Source organism: Papilio polytes, unplaced genomic scaffold (genome assembly GCF_000836215.1).
Source record: "Papilio polytes unplaced genomic scaffold, Ppol_1.0 DF824437.1, whole genome shotgun sequence".
NCBI classification, from domain to species: Eukaryota; Metazoa; Arthropoda; class Insecta; order Lepidoptera; family Papilionidae; genus Papilio; species Papilio polytes.
In genome coordinates this window covers 19,726-42,499 of record NW_013524767.1, presented here as the reverse complement: position 1 = coordinate 42,499, position 22,774 = coordinate 19,726, and the positions used below count along the sequence as shown (strand labels likewise).

General features: G+C 34.1%; 2 protein-coding genes across 3 annotated transcripts; one reads left to right on the top strand and one right to left on the bottom strand.

Annotated features, from left to right (window-relative positions):
* Positions 1-652: 652 nt before the first annotated feature.
* LOC106110620 (ras-specific guanine nucleotide-releasing factor RalGPS1-like) lies at positions 653-15,849 on the bottom strand. Of its 2 annotated transcripts, XM_013292507.1 has the most exons (12): positions 15,712-15,849; positions 15,266-15,426; positions 12,402-12,538; positions 11,943-12,219; positions 11,536-11,699; positions 11,112-11,254; positions 10,462-10,672; positions 8,152-8,397; positions 4,841-4,987; positions 4,588-4,752; positions 4,159-4,287; positions 653-2,479 (listed from the first exon to the last, which is right to left on the bottom strand). In XM_013292507.1, the coding sequence occupies exons 2-12, from the start codon at positions 15,314-15,316 to the stop codon at positions 2,377-2,379; spliced, it is 1,773 nt and encodes a 590-aa protein (XP_013147961.1). In that variant the 5' UTR covers positions 15,317-15,426; positions 15,712-15,849; the 3' UTR covers positions 653-2,376. The 2 variants fall into 2 exon arrangements, with proteins under 2 accessions (XP_013147961.1, XP_013147969.1); XM_013292515.1 differs by lacking the exons at positions 15,266-15,426; positions 15,712-15,849 and adding an exon at positions 12,659-12,838.
* Positions 15,850-17,551: 1,702 nt separating this feature from the next.
* On the top strand, positions 17,552-22,772 carry LOC106109843 (cat eye syndrome critical region protein 2; the record flags this gene model as incomplete). Its single annotated transcript, XM_013291507.1, has 11 exons — positions 17,552-17,776; positions 17,866-17,954; positions 18,061-18,186; positions 18,269-18,474; positions 18,555-18,890; positions 19,457-19,495; positions 20,643-20,810; positions 21,076-21,342; positions 21,645-21,907; positions 22,124-22,318; positions 22,435-22,772. Coding segments are annotated over exons 1-11 (2,055 nt in total), but the record flags the coding sequence as incomplete, so codon positions are not given.
* Positions 22,773-22,774: the final 2 nt, after the last annotated feature.

The window sequence follows — 22,774 nt, the reverse complement described above, 5'->3', positions numbered from 1 at the left end:
ATGTTATATTTCAAAATTCTTAAAGCATTTCTTGATTTTTCTTAGCTGCGTCAACCCTTGCCCCATCCATGACACATACTAAGGGTATTTTGTATTAAAACCACAATAAATTAATTCGATATTTATTGAACTGGCGCAAGGCACATACACTACACAATCGCATTCACAAAGCTTTTATAATATTCAAAACATGCATACGAATTAACTGGAACCTGACCATTGGGATTGTATTAACACTAACAGATTTTTACGTTAAAAAAATCTATAGTTCGAATAGTATTTAGATATCATTTTTCATATAATTATAGATTCATTTGAAATTAAAATAATAATGATTTCTATATTTGTTGAATTACTACATTAATATTGTCATTATTATGTCTACTTTCATCAAATTTAAACTAACTTTGCTACTAATAAACATTTGTGACAATTGCGGTCATTTTGGTCGTGGATTATTCCAGATTACTATTACATTTGTAACAAGTGGAATAATAAATTTAAAACTGCATATTTACCTATAAAATTACCAAAAGGCAATTAACAATAATTTACAAAAAACCCAAATATTGTCTTAGTCCGATATTTATTTTATTTGAACACTTCAGACCTATTAAATATATATTTTTTTTCAATATCGCAAATTAATGTACCAATAATTACAAAAAGATTATTCTAGGAACTGGTTTTATTAAATTACTAATAAGGAAGGTTAAATATGAAATTCCATCTGATTATTAGGAAATTTTACACAAGTAAATCGATAATAAAAATCTACACGATCTTTTGATCTGGATTTAGAGGAAAAAGCATCTGAAAGGTGAAACAGAAATCTGAATTTCTCTTTAAAATGTTATAAAAGGACGTAATTTATTCGAAACGATTGCTACATGTTAAAAAGTTGAGTATTTTTATATTTTGTTTTGTGTTTCCCATTGGGTCGATCAGGTCAATAATCGATTGACAATTGGGACTTTTTCCCATTGGGACGATCGATTAAGGGAATACCCTATTTTGTGATTTTAATACTTAATAGATTCTTTTATCTCCCCCTCTTAAAATTAGTAACTTTTCATTTTTCTTCCAACTAAAGTTTTATTGCTTTAATTTTTATATTTTAACATTTATAACAGGCAATTTCAAAAAACCAATATCTGGGCAAGTTAAAAAACTAAAAATATAATACTTCTTATATAATAATAGCACTGTTTTTTATTTATCATATATCACTGTTAAACATATTATATTTGATCATTAAACTATCGCTTTGAATATATATCTTATAGTGAATATATATTTTTTATAGATCTCTAAAACACGGCACATTACGACATAAGGCAATACAATTTATTAACAATAACATATATGTTTAGGCCCCAGTACAAATAAAATTAAATAAACAAAATTATACCGATTAATTGTTAAATTCGACAGTTTTTAATCCGACTAGATATTGCTATATCATATCATATATTAGTCAGATTATAAACCGACGGAGTTCACATTCAATCAGTAACATAATGACTAACTTAAACACGAATGAGAATCTATATTGGCAAAAACGATTTGTTCGTCTGTATTTTGTTCAAACAAACCTTTATCTGCATATAGATAGACTTCAGAACAAACAAAAAGTGATATTTGTACAATTTGGTTTGGAAATAAAGGTTTCTACTTTGATATAGCACGTAATTAAATAACTAATGTTACATAATGCAGTTTATACGCCATATCAAGCAGATACAAAAACGCATAACATTGAAAATTATCTTTAGCAATCAGCTAAAGCATTAGGCGGATGAATACATTAACCTATTAGTGAAAATTAAACATCGATTTAACAAAAAAAAAACCATTACATCATCCGAAAGAGTATTAAAAAAACTAAACGGTGGGAGTTGAAAAAACAAAACCATTATAACCCAATTAAAAGAGAAATTAAGACTGTAGCAACTGAGATTTCTAGCTTATCACTTTTCCAGAGATCTAAAAAACCCGCCATTTACTGCTACAGGAAAAAACATCTTATAAATGCAACGCGAGTGATATTTCGATGTAGGGCGATACTACGGGTTTCGACTGTATGTTTCAAAACAAGTATCACAACAATCGAAACACAAATTCAAACGCAAATAGCTGCGTACATTTTGTGCATAACAATTAGTACTTCTTTGGCTAAAAAAATTGAGCACCTCAGCTCATATTGTTAAAATATTCAATTGCTTCGAGGACGCAAACGTAGCGATTCAGTACAGACGATAAACTAACTTGTATCACACAGAGTGTAATGCGGTACAAGCAGCAGTACCACTCCCGTGTGACACTAGAGTAAGTTTCCACGCCACTTAAGTAATAAAGTACATAAGGCGATGAGCGTTACTCGAACGACATAAGATTTGCTGGCAGCGGCTTCTCACTTCTGTTATTCACCTCCTCTATCTTCACCACCCATTGCTTCGCTACACTCTCTGACCCCGTCCTGTAACAAAATTACATTCGAGTTTCTTATTGCAATAAACTAAAGATATCATCATCACATCATCATCATCACCAGCTCACTATACGTCCCCACCGAGGGGCTCGGAGCCTACCCTAATCAGGGGTGACTAGGCCTTAGTCAACCACGCTGGCCAAGTGCGGGTTGGTTGACTTCACACATATCTTTGAATTTCTTCACCAATATGTGCATCACGATGTTTTCCTTCACCGTAAGAACGTCGGTTAAATTATGTACATATGAAAATTCGAAAATCGAAAATCACATTGGTACATGGCAGGATTCGAACCCAAGACCTGTAGATTACAGGTCAAGTGCTTAAACCACTGAGCCACCGACGCTCTAACTCTAACTAAAGATATTAAATTAGATTAAATAATAAGGAAATAATAAGAATATGGTTAAGAAAGGAGTGGATTCAGATATGGCTAATAGAGATGTATGGAAGAGCAGCACATACTGTGCCGACCCTCTTTAAGGGATAAGGGCAAATTGATGAATAATGAAACAATAATAATTTGCTTAGTAAATTAGTAAAAATAAATAGTAAGATCGGAACATCATTTATATGCTTAATTTGCTTGAGGTGAGCGTGCGAGTGTAATACTTGAGGTGTGTGAGGTTGATAGTTGTGTAGGTGGCATACTGTTAGGCAGCCGGTTTATAATGGTCTTTTTAAAAAGAAATTTCTTTATTATTAACTAGCTGTTCCTCGTGACTTCGCCCGCATGAATTTAAAAAATATAGCCTATGTTACTCACAGATAAATTACCTTTCTAACGGAGAAAGAATTTTTAAAATCGGCCAAGTAGTTTTTAAGTTATATCAATACATACAAAAATAAGAAATCTTTCCTCTTTATAATATTAGTACAGATTTATTACCTTGCACAATTCATTGTTGTTGCAAAAAATGAATATGTTGATGGTCTCCGAAGCCGGGTGTTGCTATCGTAAGTACCAATACAGATTGTCTTTATTATTAAATTTAATATGTAAACTAAACTTCAATGACGACTATGGAAAAATTATTTGTCGCTACAGTATTGTTGACTTTGTAGAAAGTGTTAGAACAATACGTATACCGCGAGAGGTGCGTGAGGTGTATGAGATGTACGAAAAAACGAGAAAATAGGGTGTGTGAGGTCGGAATGGATGTAATGAGGACGTGAGTGTGTGATGGGCATATTGCAAATGGTGGGCGAGATGCGTGAGGTGTCAGCAAGAGATTCGTGAGGTGTCAGCAAGAGATTCGTGAGGTGTCAGCAAGAGATTCGTGAGGTGTCAGCAAGAGATTCGTGAGGGTGTGAAGTATGTGATGGGCGAGTTGCTTATGGTGAGGTGTGTGTATATATCATAAGGTGGCAAACGAGCAAGATGCCACCTCAATCCGCCAAAATGACGCTGAGGAGATGCACATAAATAGGATATTTCCTCTTCCTATGCGTCTCCTGCACCGTAAAACCCACGTTCTCTTCCCAACCTTTTCGTATAAGAAAACCAGTGGAAAGGGAAAGGGGCTAAAGTTGGGCCTCCAACACCATACTCATCAGACTGTACGCGGAATTACTCCCACTTCACGCCTGTCTTGTGTGGTCGTGGTATTGCGGAGGGCAAGCCGACACATTTGTGCGAAGATGTAAAAGCGTGACTTGTACTCACTTGAACCTGTAGAGTGTGCCGGCGGCGCGGTGCAGCAGCTGGAAGCAGTCTGGAGCCTCAAGCGCGGCTGTCCATCCCAACAGCGGTATCACCTTGCACCGCTCCGACCTGAAGTCGCTACGGCTACTCCTAAAATACAAATCAACTTAGAAACGAGCTCTATTATAAGGGAAATACAGATTTCAGCTATTTACTGGTTCATTATAAATTAGACTATAATATACTAGGTATTAATTGCGACTTTGTCCGCGTGAAATTAAGGAAATATAAAAAACATAGCCTATGTTACTCACAGATAAATTATCTTTCTAGTGGTGAAAGAATTTTGAAATCGGTCTAGTAATTTTTACGAATTGAATAAAAATCAAAGATCAAATATACAAATCTTTCCTCTTTCTAATAATAGTATAGAGTACAGTTTTCACCAACCCTTTAAATGACTTGGAAGCATAAAAGACGAGAGCGGGTCCGGCGAGTTCCAACCAAAATCGTTGCCATGACGACAGAGATATCTTCCTCCCATCCTTCAGCACCGTCTTCCTGCGCACGTAGCTCTCAAAGTCGCATTTGAAAGGCACAGAGTTCGACAGCTCACTGTAACACGAAATATTTTATTCTATAACAAAAGAACCTAAAAATATACAATAATTTGAAAGGTTCAAGAGTTTGTTAACCAACGTACCTATGCAGGGCTCCAGTAGGCGGAGTCGCCGCTCCGGAGACCGGCGCCTCTAACAGCGTGTCGTCAAGTAGGTTGACGGAGCCCGGGGGAGTCTGCCCCGCGCACCCCTCGCGCTCCTCCCCCTGCCCGGACCCCTTGCCGAAGATGCTGCCAACAATACCCTTAACACAACCTGAACTTATAAACATCCTATATACACTATATACTAAATAAAAGTAGAATTCGACTACAGTGACAATTATCATAACATAGTGTAGTCTGTCAACAAAGGAATATAAGTCACGGCAGTGGACGTCTACGTTAAAGCGACCTTTTTTGGTAAGCAAACAGCTCACCAAATAGTGTGGTGATAAATTAAATTTACACTATACATTTCCTCCAGTAATTTATTATTGTAAGGATGGAGTTTATTTTGACAAGGAACTGTAGTAAGCACAAAGCTATTTTTCATGCATGGAATAAAAATGTTATTGAAGCATAAACTGACACAACACAACAGAAACAAAATTCCAATCCAAAGCATAGACAAACTACAATGTACCTCACACCCTTTTATACTTAAATTCCAATACATTTGTAGTCACACCTTAGTTGTATAATTTTTACAAAATAACTAAAAAAACAGAAACAAAAATGGCCGGCATAAAAGCTGTATACATCGTGTTAGGCTTTAGATATGAACGAGAGTACTACATTTATATTCTGTTCGATATCTTAAACCCGAAAACATAGATAACAAAATACGTTTTTATAGCATTCGACTTTTAAATTATAAAAAACAATCCTAGATGTTAGAGCCCAGATTATTTAAAACGAACGATATCCAATTATGTTTTCGAATTATTGCCATGATCGAATATTCGATACTAATGTTGATCCGTTGCAAACATTATGCATACGCGGATTGGCTTTAATGCCATATTGCGGACACACGGCTTCACTTTTACGCAGATTTCGGGAGAGTATCAACAACATCCTAAGAGATCTAAATGACACGATCCCGACTGCCCGATCATGGGATATTTGCTGTGCACACGTAACCGGCATTCAGTCATGTAGTAATTAGATCTAGTGTTTAGGATATAAATATTTGACAATGTTAATATTCAATTGAGTGAGTAAAATAGTCTAAGTTTCTTTATTATTTTTTTATATTTTATAAACTAAGCGACCAGTGGTTACACATAAATCCTGTGGGTTTCTGTACCACTTATAATATTTCTGTATTTTATTTTTTAAATTTATATTTTTGTCCAATAAAATAAAAAAAAAATATCTTACTAATATTATAAATGCGAAAGTTTAGATGGATGGATGTTTATTAGAGTTTGTTGCCTCAACTTCTGAACAGATTTCAGTAAAATTTGGCACATATGTAGACGATAATCTGAAAGAACACGTACTTTTGTTTTTTTAATACATCGCGGACGGAGTGGCGGGCAAAAGGTAGAGTGTAATATATGTTACATGATTTAAATAAATTATGATTTTTATTATGGTATTAATGCTTAAATAACTTGCCAAATAAAACCAATCAAGCTAACTAATCTAAGTTTCTAGTTGTTGTTCTAAATGAAGGGATGTGCGAGGATTCATAAATAGGAGTTGTGATTTTTTTTTAATACTACAGGGTGGCAAGGGAGCAATCGGCCAAAGCGACCGCTGCCTTTAAACATCCGCAATTACAGATGCGCTGCCTACCCTTCATTGACGGAAGAGACGCACATAAAGAGGACATTTCCTTTTCCTATGTACGTTATATCATGTAAAATTACCTATGACCATGACCAAAGCTTGGATTATTAAAAACTAAAGTCGCACTAGCATTAAAAATCCATGCAATTTTGCGTTAATATGTTTATGATATAATGCAGAGCTGAAATAACACTGCCGAACAAAATAAGAAGTAAATTCAATAAAATATAGCATTCTTTCGAAGAGCCTAACTGTAATTTATTAGGTAGATATAATGAAGATTTCCCTAACGATACAATAACGGTACATGTAAATAATTAGTTTATAGATAAGTACCGCTGTATATTGTTACATTCAGTCGGATTTGACATCTTGGAGTTACGAGACTTTTATTTGCATTGACTCTTTAATAAAATTGTTTACTTTAAGAACTGATTTTAATCATTTTATGTGGAGAAAGCAAAGCTAGGATAGATATTAAAATATGCGATAGAACATTACGGACACTGCTGTTTTTAACGAGTCTTCGTGAAGATTCATTCCAATACTGAAACGAAATTTAAATATGTAACGTCTTCGATATGAAGACAAACACTACAAATTCTATGTAAAAATCGAAAAAGCAAAGTATTTAAAATTCGTTTCAGTATCCGGCTGTTTGTCATTATTTTGACAGAGAGGCGATGTGAAAATGTAGATTTAATTATGACTCTTACGTTTCTTGTATCCTCATCATACATTGAAAAAATTCCAAATATATTTGTTCATAAGTACGAAAGTGAAATGTAGAAAAAATTGCTTTAAATTGTATAATACGGTCAAAAGCCTTAGTATCATATATGTCAGTGATACAAAGGTTATATAAAGGGGTAAATTGTTCTGTTGGTAGCTACGGTCGGGCCTTCTCAAGGCAGCAGGCGCGCCCGCGGCACCCGGCGTGTCCCTTCGCATGCTGTGCTATATTACAACTACGCAACAACAAATGCAAGCCGTCGTACTAATTCCAATACAAATCGACTCACCCAACACCAAAATTGACCTTGTGAAAATTTCTTGGCAAACTCGCGCTACGAAACCTAAGTGCCCAGTGACGGGCAAAAATAACGTTTCAATATAATTTGAATTTCAATACATTTACGTGTGAACGACGGATCGCCAGAAACGAGAATGTCTTTAAATATAAATTAGACATATAAAAATAAATTGAAAGAAAAACATTAACAAGCTAACTAATAGAAAGTGTTCTATAAAGACAATCTCATCTCTTTTACGAACAGAAAACAATGATAATTACGTGTAACAGATAACTAATAGACAGCTGGCATGAGGGGGGCACGAGAGAAATGAGGGGGCACGGAAGGCAAAGGGGGCACGAAAGGCAAAGGGGGGCACAAAAGGCATGGGGGCACGGCAACACATCGACTATAATAATGTCGATGTAACATGCGTTCATTCACATTTAGTTAAAACATTAAATATCAAATCGCATAACTGTTAACCAGCGTTACGAATTAATTTAAAGGACGATTAATTAGATTACGAGATATCGTCGTAAACATAAGTCTTGGCGGCCAACATTGGTCAACACCACCAAGATATTTAACCTCTATACGTACTTGGAACCAAGAGAGCGGCACTTCCTATGTGTCGGTATGAACTTAGGTTGGAAGGGGGCTTGCAGACGTAGAGAACCGCAGCCGAGGCGATGGGACGGAGAGAGCAACGAGGGCGGAGCACCCGCACAGCCCGCCGCCGCAACACACGCGGAGCCCCCAACTGTCGAAGCCGCGCACTCCTTTACCGACTCCTTGGAGCTAGTACGGCTGCCCGAAGGAGACGGTGGTTCCAATTTTAATGACAACCTGAAAAATCAAAAAAAAATCTAATTAGCAATTGTTTCATACGTTTATTTGCGTTAAAAACATCATTATGCATATTTATAATTAAACAATGTTTGAAGACAACGATGGTTTTAAATATAAATGTCGAGGATAGGGAGAAATGTAATTACCAAAGAAAGCTGACCCCACACGACATAGTTAGGATAAGAGATATCGCAATACATAACGTCATAATATAAAATAACAGTTTTATCAAAACAGTGAATCAGAATAACTTTACGCATATCGAAAGCAATGCTAATGGAAATTTTAACTCTTAAAATAAATATGGTTATCGCATCCGTTATTACAAAAACTTTGTACAGTTCATACATAGTATAAAAGTTTACATTTCATTTACATTCGCGTTACTAAACGAACAAAGTCATGGGTAGTCGTTAGTTTGTTGTACGAAAACATTGAGGAAGTGATCTATACTAAAAGTTGCGTTCACCTACAACTCCTTCCGCGAGGAATTAAAAAAAAAACTTAGAAATTAGCTATATGTTCGCATTTTTTTGTGACAGCGCGAACGAAGTCACCGACAACCGCTAGTGCGTTTTATATAAACGTCTAATCTCGAAACATCTATGAGTGTGAATTGTTGTTATTTATGTAACATGAATAAACAAAACAAATGAGGCATGATTGTTTTTATGTCCTTATCTTAGTCATATTAGTACTTAACCACCCCCTCTTAAACCCTCCCCCTGCATCTCTTTCTGCTTATCATTTTGCTGTAAACATTGTCACAGTCAAGGATGTTAATCTCCTACCCATTTTAATTCAATTTTGACTCTCATCTTACAATTAAGTCAAAAACGAATCATAACGACTCACACTAATAAAGTGGTCACTAAGGAAGCCCCCTAATGATGATCTTACGGCATTTAGGTCGTTTGTGATATTTTAAAAATGGGATACGAATTTAATATTTTGACTATACCGCGCGTAGGCATATCTTGTTATTACAATTAAAACGACGCCACATATTGCTATAAATTATGTATAGTGCGACTAGCTATTTGGTCCGGTAAGAGGCATTTCTTAAGCAGATAAATAATAAAAAACATATAAAATTACATAAAATAAAAAATGAAGACATTGATAATACAAGTATTTTGTAAAAAAAAAAAAGTGATGTAGACAGGACAACACTAGTAGACTTTTATTTGGCTATTCTTGGCATTTTATTCCCACCGGACCAAACAACTTGGTCGCACTATAAGAGATTTTACTTTGTATGAAGTATGTATAATCGATCTGTATATAAAACGTTAAATATAAATAAAAGATAAGCCCTTCCTTGGAACATTTCTCTTCGATACGCAGACTACGTACATTGTAATACAAGGATAATTGCATTTTCATGTGAAAACTAATTTAAAAGTGATATCGTTATGGAAATTGGAACACAAGGTAAAACTAAGCATGAAATGTTTGCTTGGTATGGCTGTAAACAAAACCTTATTAAGCGCTTTTAAAGGCATGTCGCGTGAAGGAATATAACAGCTCAATACTGAAACATACTTTAAACTGTCTTCTCTAAACACTTTGGAAAAGTGTTACCATTTAAGACATAATATTTAAATATCGTTTCAATATTTGACGGTTATCTAACTAATCTAACTAATATCATAAATGCGAAAGTTTAGATGGATGGATGTTTATTATGCGAAAGTTTAGATGGATGGATGTTTATTATGCGAAAGTTTAGATGGATGGATGTTTATTAGAGTTTGTAGCCTAAACAGCTCAACGCATTTCGGTGAAATATGGTACAGATGTAGAGAATAGTCTGGAAGAACACATAGGATACTCACTTTTGTTTTTTTTTATTCTACGCGGACACAGTCGCAAGCGAATGCTAGTCTTATATAAATGCGAAAATTTACATCAATGGATATTTGTTTTATGCCGACTAAACTGTGGAACGAATCTCGATAAAATCTGAATAACGCATAGGCTACTAATTTTTTTTTATTCCGCGCGTATTTCACGTGCAAAAGCTAGTAAAGTGTTGTCATTAAGTAAGGTTGTACTGACTTGTACTGATCATCCTCTAAGAACTTCTGCAACTCCTCGATGTATCGTACGCTATTGAGGAACGCAGCGACATGAAGTAGGTGCGGCGTGTCGTACTGTGACGCCTGGTAGCGGCGCAGAGTGCGTAAAACCACCGCCATTTTGGCAGCGCGGTGCGGAGACTCCGCAGGATGTGCCATATCGATGTACACCAAGTCCGTTAAAAATATACCTAAAATGGTACATAATTGACGTTTTTTTAATAACATAAGGTGGAAAACAAGCGAAATGGCGAAGCGTTTGCTACCCATAAACATCCGCAATCGCAGATGCGTTCCTGCCCCTCATTGACGGAGGAGGAGACGCACATAAACAGGACATTTCCTTTTCCTGTGTGTCTATTTTCTTTTCCATCCTTTCCTTTTAAGAAAAGGTTAGAAAGAAAAAGGGATTAAAATAAGACGTCACACAAAACGTAAAAAACACATGTAAATGTTTAATAGTTCACACAACTGCAAAGTTTCTACGCACAGCAGCATTTGCTTGTAAATGCATGAAAACCTGTCTTGAAAGTACTAACATAACTGACTTGCATAAAAAACAAGAATCATAATAATAAAATCTAAAAAATACAGTTAAGTTTTAGAAATGTGTACATACAATCGACTCACCAAGGTAGGGTATACAAGGCAGCGAGATAGAGCGGAGATATTCCCTTAGAGCTGACCAGTTGTCTTTCTCGCCAAATAATTCAGCCATTTTGTCGAACTGCTGTTTATCTTTCTTCGACAAACACGCCCATGTCTTCGTCAACCTGATAAGAGTTAATTAAACATTATTAATAGTAATTTATCGCAGAACTAGTGACCTAGATTAGAGCAGCAGACAGTTCTAAATATACATAATCATTTCATTAGTCAATTCATTATTTATGTATTTACGAAAACAGTTTAAAAACTTAATAAATAGTCTTACAATTAGACTCGAAAGTCTTAAATATCCGGTGAGAAGGTTTCTTAGATTGGCAGTAGAAGATAGGAAAATCTTGCTCAAATGTAAAAAATGTTTCAAATTATTATTCAAGTCAATAAATACCTGTATATGCTTGCGCTGTTTAATGCAGAGATGATAGCGAAGAGCGAATGAAGATTGTTAAGTTCGTGCAGTTTCTTCGCGACTTTTATGAAGTGAGCTAAAGTCTCCGCCCGCGCCTTCGGCGACTGTCCGTTTAGTATCTCTTGAACTGTCCAAAAGCTCACCTAAGACAAAAAGCTGCATTAGAACTTTTTATATATAACTATAAAGCAAGCAATAAGATAAAAAAAATGTATTTCCTAAAGCAGTTTTTTTCTTAAATTAAATTTTATAATAGAGGTATATTTTTAGACGCCAAAAATGTTTAGACTTTCAATGTTATTTTTTATTTTACTTTCATTATTCACAATATTATCTTGACTTTAGCATTGCGAACATATGCACGATAATTTTTAAAAAATAATTACCCTATTAAAGCGCTTAGTAAAGGCAACGACGTTGGGGGCAACAGTGAGCTTGTTGCGTTTATTCCAGCCGCAGGTTGTGAGCTCCTCGGGCTGGATGGCCTTGAAGCAGGCCAGGTCGAGGAGCGACAACTGATTGGCTATGTCCTCTGGGGATATACGCAACGCAGAGCAAACTATATCGTCCCAGGACTGATTGATGGAAGATGCCGCTGGCAAGCTGTTAGTTTTGTATTTGTACACTGGATCTTGCTGACGATTGCTTGTTCCATCTCCATGGCTGAATAAAACATTTCTCTTATTACGACGATGTATTAAATATAGTACAAGGACAAATAGATATATCTATTTAAAGTATTTCATTGAATAACACTGTGTTCTACATTTGATAAGACAAATCATAGCAAGACATTAGTTGCAGTGCTAATAAACAACAATCTGTTTTGCATGAAAAGTACTTACCCTAAATTAAAATAACAGGCATTGTCATCCTTAGTGATAACTTTCTGGCAGCTCGGAGCGGGATTGACAATTTTCTTGTTCGCTTGTTTACAAACTGGCGCTTTGTCTTCCAAGGGCCAACACTCTTCATCTTCGTGCTGCAATGATTTTAAGTACATAACATTACCAGTTCTGTTACAAATGTTCTTGATTAAATTGACTAATCTTGTATCAAACATCACTCGGTAACATTAAGAAAAAAATTGTAAATTCCTTACATATCTTATTGTTACTAAAAGATATTTATAATTGTACATTTAATGTTCACAATCAATTATCACTGTTTGCACGAGTAGCTCCGGGAATGTACAAATACAAATAAATGATAATATAACTGCAAACATCACTTAGATAATTATAGTGACACATTTATCCTCACATCACTTTTATATGTCCTACCAACACTAAGGCCTGAGAAAAATGAGTAACACATGCAATAGGAAAGATAAATTAAAAACAAACAGCAATGAGTTGTAATAACAGATATCTTATAGAACATGTTTTTATAAAAAAAACACTATAGTAATGAAACTTATAAAAACAAACTCCCGAGAAAACACAAACATTTAAATTTGTACCAAATATCAATATAAATTATTTAAATTTCAACAAAAGTCGTCTTGTTAATTAAAGCAAGTTTTAGGAAATGAATTTGTTTAATTTAATACTCTACCAGTAGAGGTAGATAAAAAAAAAAACAATTTACTTCATATTAAAGTAAACAATTCAATCAAATTGAAAACAAAGACTATATAAAAAGACAATGGGAAGGTAAAGAAAATAAAATAATAATATAAATCAAGGACCTTTCACTATTCACCTTAATAATTTTATACTACTTGTCTGGAATATGATCTGCTCAGTTGTTGAGCCGGAATTTATGTTTCAATCTAACCTGAACTTTAGAGCTGGTTCAAAGCTGATTTACATACATCTAGATATCAAAATATTCCTAGACAACGCCACTACATATCTGTTTCTATCACCTTCACATTCAAAAATCTCAACATAATTAGTTTTACAGCAAAAATGTTAGGTTACATATGTCTTAATTCATTTTAATATTAATAGATTTTTTACATACATAAATGTTTTGTACAAACACAAACTTACTCCATAACCACTATCATACCCACCTTTATCACATCACAACCGATATATATTTACTAAACCATGACTTCCCTTGTATACGATATATTATTAACTATAAATAAATAAAGGAAAATATATAAATAGGCATTCTCCCAAGACTCTAACCGCATGGAATTAAAAAAAATCTAGTAGCCTATGTGTTCTTCTAGCCTAGCCAGAGATTTAGGCTACCTCTTACAAACATCCATTCATCCATCCATCTAACCTTTTGCAATTATAATATTTGTAAGATTAGACTGACTGAGGAATTTAAACATCTATTTGGTATTAATAGAGGAGGTTCAATGCAAACACTTCCCAGTAATCTCCAGCTGATAAGGAACTAATAACAAAGGTTCCTTCATAGAATTGTTTAGACTACTTTTTTTACATCCTGTACGGGTCAGTAATACAGTAGTACCTTGATAAGATAAAGTCCAATGTAAACACAAAATATATTAAGTTAAAAAGGTTTTAAGTTATCAAGGGTCTGTGTTTTAGATAGGTTTATATAGAGGTAGGTAGAGGGACATACTCGTATATCTATGTATGTACCCTTGTTTCTATTTTTACTTGATACATCAGAAGAATTGGTGGTGATTGAAATTTATATAATCATATTTTGTTTAACATTGCATGTTGCAGGTTTAGTTTACTTAAAATAATCTGTGATCTTTTATTTTGAACAATTCACAGTTTCTAAATGATTTTCAATGACAAATAGAGAGGAGAATACATTACCTTTTATGTTGGTACATTGGTCTATAAATGATCGTACAAACAATAAATACCGAAACCTTTTGATTTGCACATTTGTTCAAAATTATTAATTGACAAACAATTTCATGGTATTGGTAGATTACTTCTTAAAGAGGTGGTGTATTTTAAGTTATAGAGGTTTTGGTCTCTGATGGGAAGGGAACATATTACTTTTTGAAGTACATAATATAGAGGTTTTTAAGTTACCGAGGTTTGAGTTATCAAGGTTCTACAATAGACAATTCTAATAATAGTATAAACATAGCTTGATATAAAAATAAAGTACTTCTTTGTAACAATGGGATATATCAAAGTTGAGTAATTTTACCATGGGAATAGATTATCTGATGTTATTAAGATGCAATTTAGACATATTTACGCAGGAATTAAAGATGTATCTTCGACGAATTCACACTAAGAAGTCCTAGTCACCAATTAAAGTACTCGACCCAAGTCTTAAAAATGTACATGTATGGGCGGGCAACGGGGTTATGTAACCTTGGACAAAAGAAAATAACCTTGAGGCTTGAAAATATTAACAATTAAACAAAATCCACTTAGATACAAACCCAATACTGTTCTTTTGTATTAGTAGCTAAAAATATAGCTGGTGTGCAATACAGAAAATATAAGAATTTTTTTTTTTAATTAAACTTGTTTCACTAATACCATGTTTGTAACTTCCATCCTAGGAAATCAAGAACAAACAAGAAAATGGTGAGCATTTGTTGCTCATCGTGAAATATAGACAAATTTATAGACTCAATAACTTATAGCATATCATTTTGACTTATCCAAATATATTTGTTTAGCTTTTGGTTTAAATTTTCTTGATAGAATGAATATTATATTGATTGCTCTGGATTAATTTTATTGATGGAACCTACTTTTAAAATATCGCTAGTTGTAACATATTCTTAAACCAAATATCTTACCTCAATAATTCGGAGGACAGCTAAACTTTCACTCAGAATATCCCGTGGCATTTCGGTCGAAAAAAAAATCGCATATTTCACTAATATTTTTTTGAAAATAATTAAAGCACCATATTTTACATAGAAATCGCGAAACTATAATTCATACAGCGTTACACGAACTGCAAATAAAAAATACGATGTGGAAGTGGCCAGAAAAATGCTGAGGTTATCTCGAAGTACACAAATATGATAATAATTAATTTAATGAAATGTAAAGGTCTAATATTTTAAACCAACTCAAAACGGTTTACACAAAGAACTGATAACAGTACTCGGTGATGATACTTTGATTGAATTTGAATTAATAGAAGCAAATTAAATTAGCAACCGAACGATCGCTATCGATTGGTGATATCAACTAAAGTTATTCATCGACGTTTTCGTTACAATACTACGGATATTACCACACTTCATTGTTAATATTTTTAGCTTTGTGGTTAACAATGTTATAACACTATTTCGTTTCTTATTTATGTTACAATCTACTAGTTTGTTCTTAAAAAATTAAAAATACTGCTGTAGACTATATATTGTAGTTGCTATTAATTTGACAGATGATTATATGTCACAGTAAGTCAAATGCAAGGCCACCGACCTGTTTAAATGGATAGATGATTGTTTAGAAACGACAGATTTTTCTTGTTTTCGATTGAAACGCACCTTTTAATGTTAATAATAGTTATAACTATCACTATTATTAGTTATAAAATTCTCCACTGAGACCAACCGTAATCATGAGCGAATTACAACATAAAAACCATAGTTTTTGCCTGCCCATTTGTAGGGGTGTGAAATTCACAGCAGAGACATCTGCAGTATATTTTCGGAAATACGAATAAAATTGCCATATCTAAGTAATAACTATATAAAACTTCGGTAGTAATGCTAATACTTATACTTATTTTTAATATTATAAATGCGAAAGTTTAGATGGATGGATGGATGGGTGGATGTTTGTTACAGTTTGTAGCCTAAACGGCTGAACGGATTTCAATGAAATTTGGTATAGATATAGAGGATAGTCTGGAAGAACACATAGGTTACCCACTTTTGTTTTTTTATTCCACGAAGAAAGAGTCGTTATAAATTGAATTCAATCATATAAATTAAAGGCAATTTAAGGTGTTGGAAGCGTTTTAAGAAACCACTGTTTAACTTCCTGATATTTGCGACTTTCATTTTCCTTAATTTTTATCCCACAGTCGTTCTTCTCAGCCAACTCCTTATCCTCTCTCTTCCCTAATATTTCGATTTAGCCGAAATAATAAAGATACCGCTCCCCACAGATATCCTCCTTGATTTGAGGCAAGAGAGAACGATATGACAAGAGAATATTTTCCCTTCCTACGCATCCCTTCTTTAGATGTTTACCGTTATTGGACTAATTAAAAATATTTATATTTTTGACAATGAATAGATAAGAAAAAGTTAAAAGTTTTTCAACGCCATCATCATCATCTTGCCCTTGTGCCAGAGTATGTGATCAGTGCACAAGTATGTGCTACTATTCCATATATTTCTATCAGACGTCATATCAAACAGTTAAAGGCTTTGATTGTTTTTAATGCGAAAAAAAAATTAATTTAAGAGTACTAAGCACGCTCAGTGAGCTATATTTATGTTAATAAAATGTTGTTGTTAATAAGCTATTGAACGTGGAGCCGAGCGTATTGAATACACCTATGAGAAACAATAGTCCTTCAGTTGGGGTCACCCCTCGCCTCACCCCACGGTGAGGGACGAAGAGTAGGTCGATCCAGGCACATTCAGGCGCTCATTGGATGCCCTAGAAACAGTCGATCGATAAGAGAAAAATTAAAACTTCGTTAGGTATCCTGTTACACTATTAACCATAGAGTATTTTTTGGTATCAGCAAAAATTTCAAACAGAAAACTTGAGATATACCGAACGTTCAATAAATTTAATACATTTTATAGAAGTAGAAGAAAAATAACTACAAAATATTTGTCTAACAATTCTACAAAGTGAGAGAAAATTTATTTAACTTCAAACATCGATATTTAACTAACGCCGTTGAATCGATTGTTTACACTATGGTTTTGGTTAGCATCAAAATTTACTTCCGTTAAAAGTACGGTCAATTTGGGACTTATAAAAAACTTTGATGTAAAGAAGCATATAATATAATAAAAATTATATCCAAAAAATGTAATATAATTAATAACTTTTATTGGTATCTAATAACTATAATGTGACTTTCAATTAATTCAGTTAAATTCATAAAGTGCATGAATTGTTTGCTTGACAAACTGTTATGGCGTTTGTGTTCTGATACACAACGCATATTCGGATCTGTGTTTTATCGCGTATATTAAACCGACTATAACATGATAAAATTTCTGCTCAAATATAGCGATGCTATGGCAAAAAATAGTCTATAGTGTGATGAGTGATCGATGAATACGTATAGCTATAGGTTATGTTTCCATCTTTTATTAGTATTTTGGGTGAGTTACAGTGAGACGGTGCACCGAAAGTGTTGTTTCCAAAAATACAGTGAAAAGTGATGTCTGTATGAGTTTCTCACGGATTTCAGATATTCAATCATGGTGGGAAGTACCAAGTATCGCGTATTTTTGTTCCTTGTTCAGAACTGCTTTCAATCTTCTAGATTTTGACATTGAAGTGAGTATTGAATATTGACCGAGACAATTGCGCCGATGTTATAGGTTTTGTATTGAAATATATTTTTCGCGTGATAATGGCGTATTAAATGGAATTCGCTTTACAGGAATTAGAGGAGGCCTTGTTAACAGATGGCACAGAAGAAACTGCGAGTTCGCTTTTGACAGAGTTAATAGTTCGTTTATTAAACGGCTGTTACGGCAGCAATGATATTTCAGCGTTTAATTATCAGGTAGCTGTTACTGAATTATTTCCATCCAATGTTATATGAAAACATTATTGATTGATGATGCTAACATAGAACTTCATTGTAGATGTATTTGAGACGCCTGTTCAGGCAAAAATGTCAAGAAACCGGCCGCTACAATCCATTTAACACCGATATTGATTTTCAATTTTTGCCGCTCCGGACAAAGGTTGAAATATTATATGCATTGTGTGACTTTCGCTTGGATTCAGAGGATGTCTTCGAACTATTCAGAAACCTCGACTCAGAAAGTTTAAGAGTTGAACCGCTCGGGTAAGATAGTATTTCTATTTTACCTTCATATACAACATTACAGATGGTAATAGTATTTGAATGTTGCAATTTAATTCTAGATGGGACAATAATGATTCTGCTTACTGGTACTTCTATGGGACAAGATTATATCGAGAAGATGTAATAAGTAAGCCAAGGTCGAGGGGCAGGAGGAAAAGAGGTCGTGACGGCAAGAAGAGGGGGTGGTTCTATGGTGATGACTGGCTGGATGATGATGTGTCGGTGCGAGTGTGGCAAGTGGTGTGCTTCACCGAGAATGACTGGAACCACCTGACAGACAAGTTTCGGAGAGCAACCAGCAAGGTTGAGAAGGAGCTTTATCGCTCTCTATCGCAGAACTTTCTACCAGAGATACCAAGACTATTCCATGAGAAGGAACGCTTGCAGCGAAAAAGGTGGTTAACTTATACTTGTAAATATAACATAATTGAAGCTAAAGTGTAATTTTTTACAAATATGTATAAAAATGTACCTTTTGCCACAGCATATGTTTTTGTTTTAATCAATAGTTATAACTTGAAATTCTTGTTATAAATTCTGCTAAATAATATGTCCAAAGCTAGATAATGTCACAAATTACATTTTAAGATTATACCTTTATGAATATAGTAATTCTTACTACTTAATAGATAGGTTTTGTTTTTCTTTTTACTTGTTTTTAAGAAATTTATTTGCTTAAGATGTAAACTGCAGTTGAAGTAAATACTTGTGTGATTTGATACAGTTTTAACTAATTAATACAAACAAGGAACAAGTTTAGTGCAATTTATTAGTAAAGTGAATAAAGTCTACATTTTAGAACATGAGTTAAGCAGATAAAGCAAATTAGATTATAGCAAAATCTGACTTATGCTTTTCTGGGAAATGGTTTTTCTACAGCTGGCTGATATACTAATAATTATTATGTGCTAAGTTATTAAGGAAATATATACTGATAAGTTCATTTTTATTTGTCCACTAGCTGTCGCCCACGACATCGGGAGCGTGGAAATAAGAAAGTGTTAGTAGCCTATGTATTATTCATATTTATGTTATTTTATATCTATTCCAAATGTTATATAGATTCATTTAGCTGTTCTGTGATTACATAGCTACAATCATCCATCCATTCCAAATCTTCCATTTACAATTTGCAAGATTTTAAACTTGTCTCAAATATCTGAACAGAAATATAATAGAAGTGGATGCAAAATCAATAAAACCAGCCGTTTTATGTTACATTACACAATAATAAGCCTGTTTGATCATTTAAATTAAGGATTTAAATACCAAAGTCCTCCAAACAATGAAGTTCCAGTTTCCATTTATTACAACAATTTTAGAAAAAAGTTGTCAAGCTTTATAGCTATGTTTGGTGTGTTAAGAGCTATTCATTTTATAAAGCTGTGCGGGTAAATATTATTATATCTATCCATTTGTAATACTGCAGATTAACTTGAAGCTCAAATTTTTATATTTTGTGTAAAACAATTATATAAAAATGAAAATCTGTTTACTTTGGTACCTGCGTCACTACAATTAAATATTTATAGTTAAACCAGGATAATGTCTGTCATTGTCAGCTTCACAACAATCATGGAATATGTATCAGGAATAAATTTATAAATTATCATTCTGATCAATGTGTATCATTGAATTTTAAATATTTTCAACATATATGGGTTTTTTATCAATTTTCTGTGACATTTTATAGCAGTTATAAATTGCCTCCACTTGTATTATAACCCTCGCGTCCAAACATCAAGTCTTTTTCAGTTGATCTTTTTCTTGCTTACTAGAACAATGTTTATTTTTTCACAATGCTTGCGTCAACTATATGTTTAAAGTAGCAATTTTTTTATTTGGCTGATAGCTGTCATTTATTTTCATTTGTTAATGTTGTCCATGTAAGAGAAATTATTTTATATTTATTTAAATGTAAGATAATTTTTTTTTTGTTAATGCAAACAATAAAAGATTTGTACCTTAGATATTATGTATAGATTTTGCCTGCTATATAAGACTCTATTGCGCTCTTATAGATGGAAAGTCTTTTGCATTTAGCAATTGTGTAGCTGTGCTATTTTTTTTTTCAATTAAACCAACAATTGTTAAGTATATTTTATGAAAATTCTAAGGTAATCTTATGTGTGTAATATTTATTAAAGGCTGTTAGAACACGCACCGAGGCGTACATCCAGCCGTGTGCTGCAGAAGATCCAAGAGAAGGAGCGGGAGACAAAGCGCAGCGCTCATGAGGCCAGGGATAACGGTAGAAAGATCCAAGCTGCACAGATTGCACGGGATACCAGGGCCAGGAGGAGGGAACGACTGAGGTAGGTGGATAACTGATTGTAAACCAGTTACTTACTGTCGATGTTGTAGGAAGATCGTTAACTTAACAGTTAAACTAATAGTCAGAATTAAGCTTATGTAGAACGCTCGATATTACCACATTTAAACTCGTGAGTTTTGAAGATTCGGTTTCAGTAGTATTTAGTACTCAGCCGTAAGTCATGCTGGTAAATCTCACTTATACTTTTGCTTTAATGAAATATCACATCCAAATGTACAAAAATATAATTATCCCTTTTGTATTAGGACTAAATCCGCGTCATCGGATTCATCTGACTCCAGCTCAGATCGTGAAGAAAAAGAAATGCCCCAGAAGGTTTCAAAATCTAAGAAGACAGAAAAACAATCGAAACATTCAACCACTAAGCGAAAGGGCTCCCCCCCACCGGTGCCCCCAGTGAAGACAGGCAGAAAGACAAACAATTCCTTAGCCTCTGCCACAGGGCAAATTGTAATACCAGACAATGTGGAACCTGTTAATAGTACCAGGAAGAAATTAAAAACATCACAAATGTAAGTGTTCTAATATATATATAGTAATGTTATAAAAACGTAAGATTTAGCTGTTTGCATGGAATATATTCCAAAACAACTTAACCGATTTCAAAAACTCACTCATGGAGAAACATAGGATATATCATACATCAGTAAGAAGGGTATGGACATGACAGACAGGATATGAGAAATGTATTTGCCAACCAGGCAAACCTGAAGGGATAGCTAATATTTACAGTTGAATTTGATACAGTACTATGTTAAAATATCTACGCTTAATTGATTAAAAAGAGTTAATAGATTAATTTGTCTATTTCCAGATTTACTCAAACTGACGAAGATGTCCAAATTGATATGTACAAAGTGCTGGAACAGCTCAGTGCTCATGATGATGCCTGGCCATTCATGGACCCCGTGGAGGAGGACTACGCTCCCAACTACTATGCGGTCATCAGACGCCCAATGGATCTACGTAAGATGGAAGAAAGACTTGACTCCGGATACTATACGGACTTCAATATGTTTAAAGCAGACTTCAAATTGATTGTGAATAATTGTCGTCTCTATAATGGACAAGATAATGGTCAGTTTTAATTTATTTTACATCAAAATTTCGACAATAGATTGCTGATATCTATGACACTTGGCACCAGATGTAATTGTATGGAAGAACATAAGGCTACTTGCTTTTTTTTCACCAGGACAAAGTTGCGGACAAAAACTAGTTTAAACACTAAATCATTTGTTTCAAATTTGAAAAGAAAATAGTGAATAATTGTATTATAACTAAATCTTACAGAGTATACGACGATGGTGGATAATCTCCAAGCGGCTTTCGATCGCCTCACAGAGAAGTACATTCACCAAGTTTCATCATCGGACGAGGAAATTGCAGTGGAGTACCAGCTGCCGACGCCGTCGCGTAAACACAAGATTAAGACAAGTGAATCTCCCATAGAGCACAAGAGGAAGAAAATATCTCAATCAGAACAAGGTAATTTGACAATCATATTATCTTCCATTTTCCTAATGAAATTAACGTTCTTTTTTAACTTTTACGACCTTTTTAATATAATTTCAAAATTCAATTTTCGTATTCGTTTGTTATAGCTGAGCCGAAATCCAGTTCCTCGGATCAAGTCGAACTTGACGAAGAAGACGAGGAAGAGGAAGAACCAGAACCAAATGAAGAGGAAGAAACAAAAGAATCTCATAAAAGTAAAAAGAAACGTAAAAGTCACCACAAACATGGAAAACATTCCAAAAATCATAAGAAACACTCTCACGAATCTGAGCACGAATCTAGAAGTCGACACAGTAAAAAACATGGAAAAAACAAAGACAGAGATGGTAAAAAGTCGAAGAGGAAGAAGAGTAAGCATCAAGAGGTGGAGACAGAAGAGCTTAAGAGAAGCGAGTCGCGGGAGTCCCTGGAGAGCTCGAATAGAAG

Excerpts from the sequence above, each read along its gene's own strand:
- LOC106110620 (XM_013292507.1), bottom strand. The coding sequence starts at position 15,316 with ATGCCACGGGATATTCTGAGTGAAAGTTTAGCTGTCCTCCGAATTATT. Across the intron at positions 8,398-10,461 it reads TTAGAGGATGATCAGTACAA|GTTGTCATTAAAATTGGAAC; the intron begins GTCAGTACAACC and ends TTGATTTTTCAG. Across the intron at positions 4,288-4,587 it reads GCTTCCAAGTCATTTAAAGG|GAGTAGCCGTAGCGACTTCA; the intron begins GTTGGTGAAAAC and ends TTTGTATTTTAG.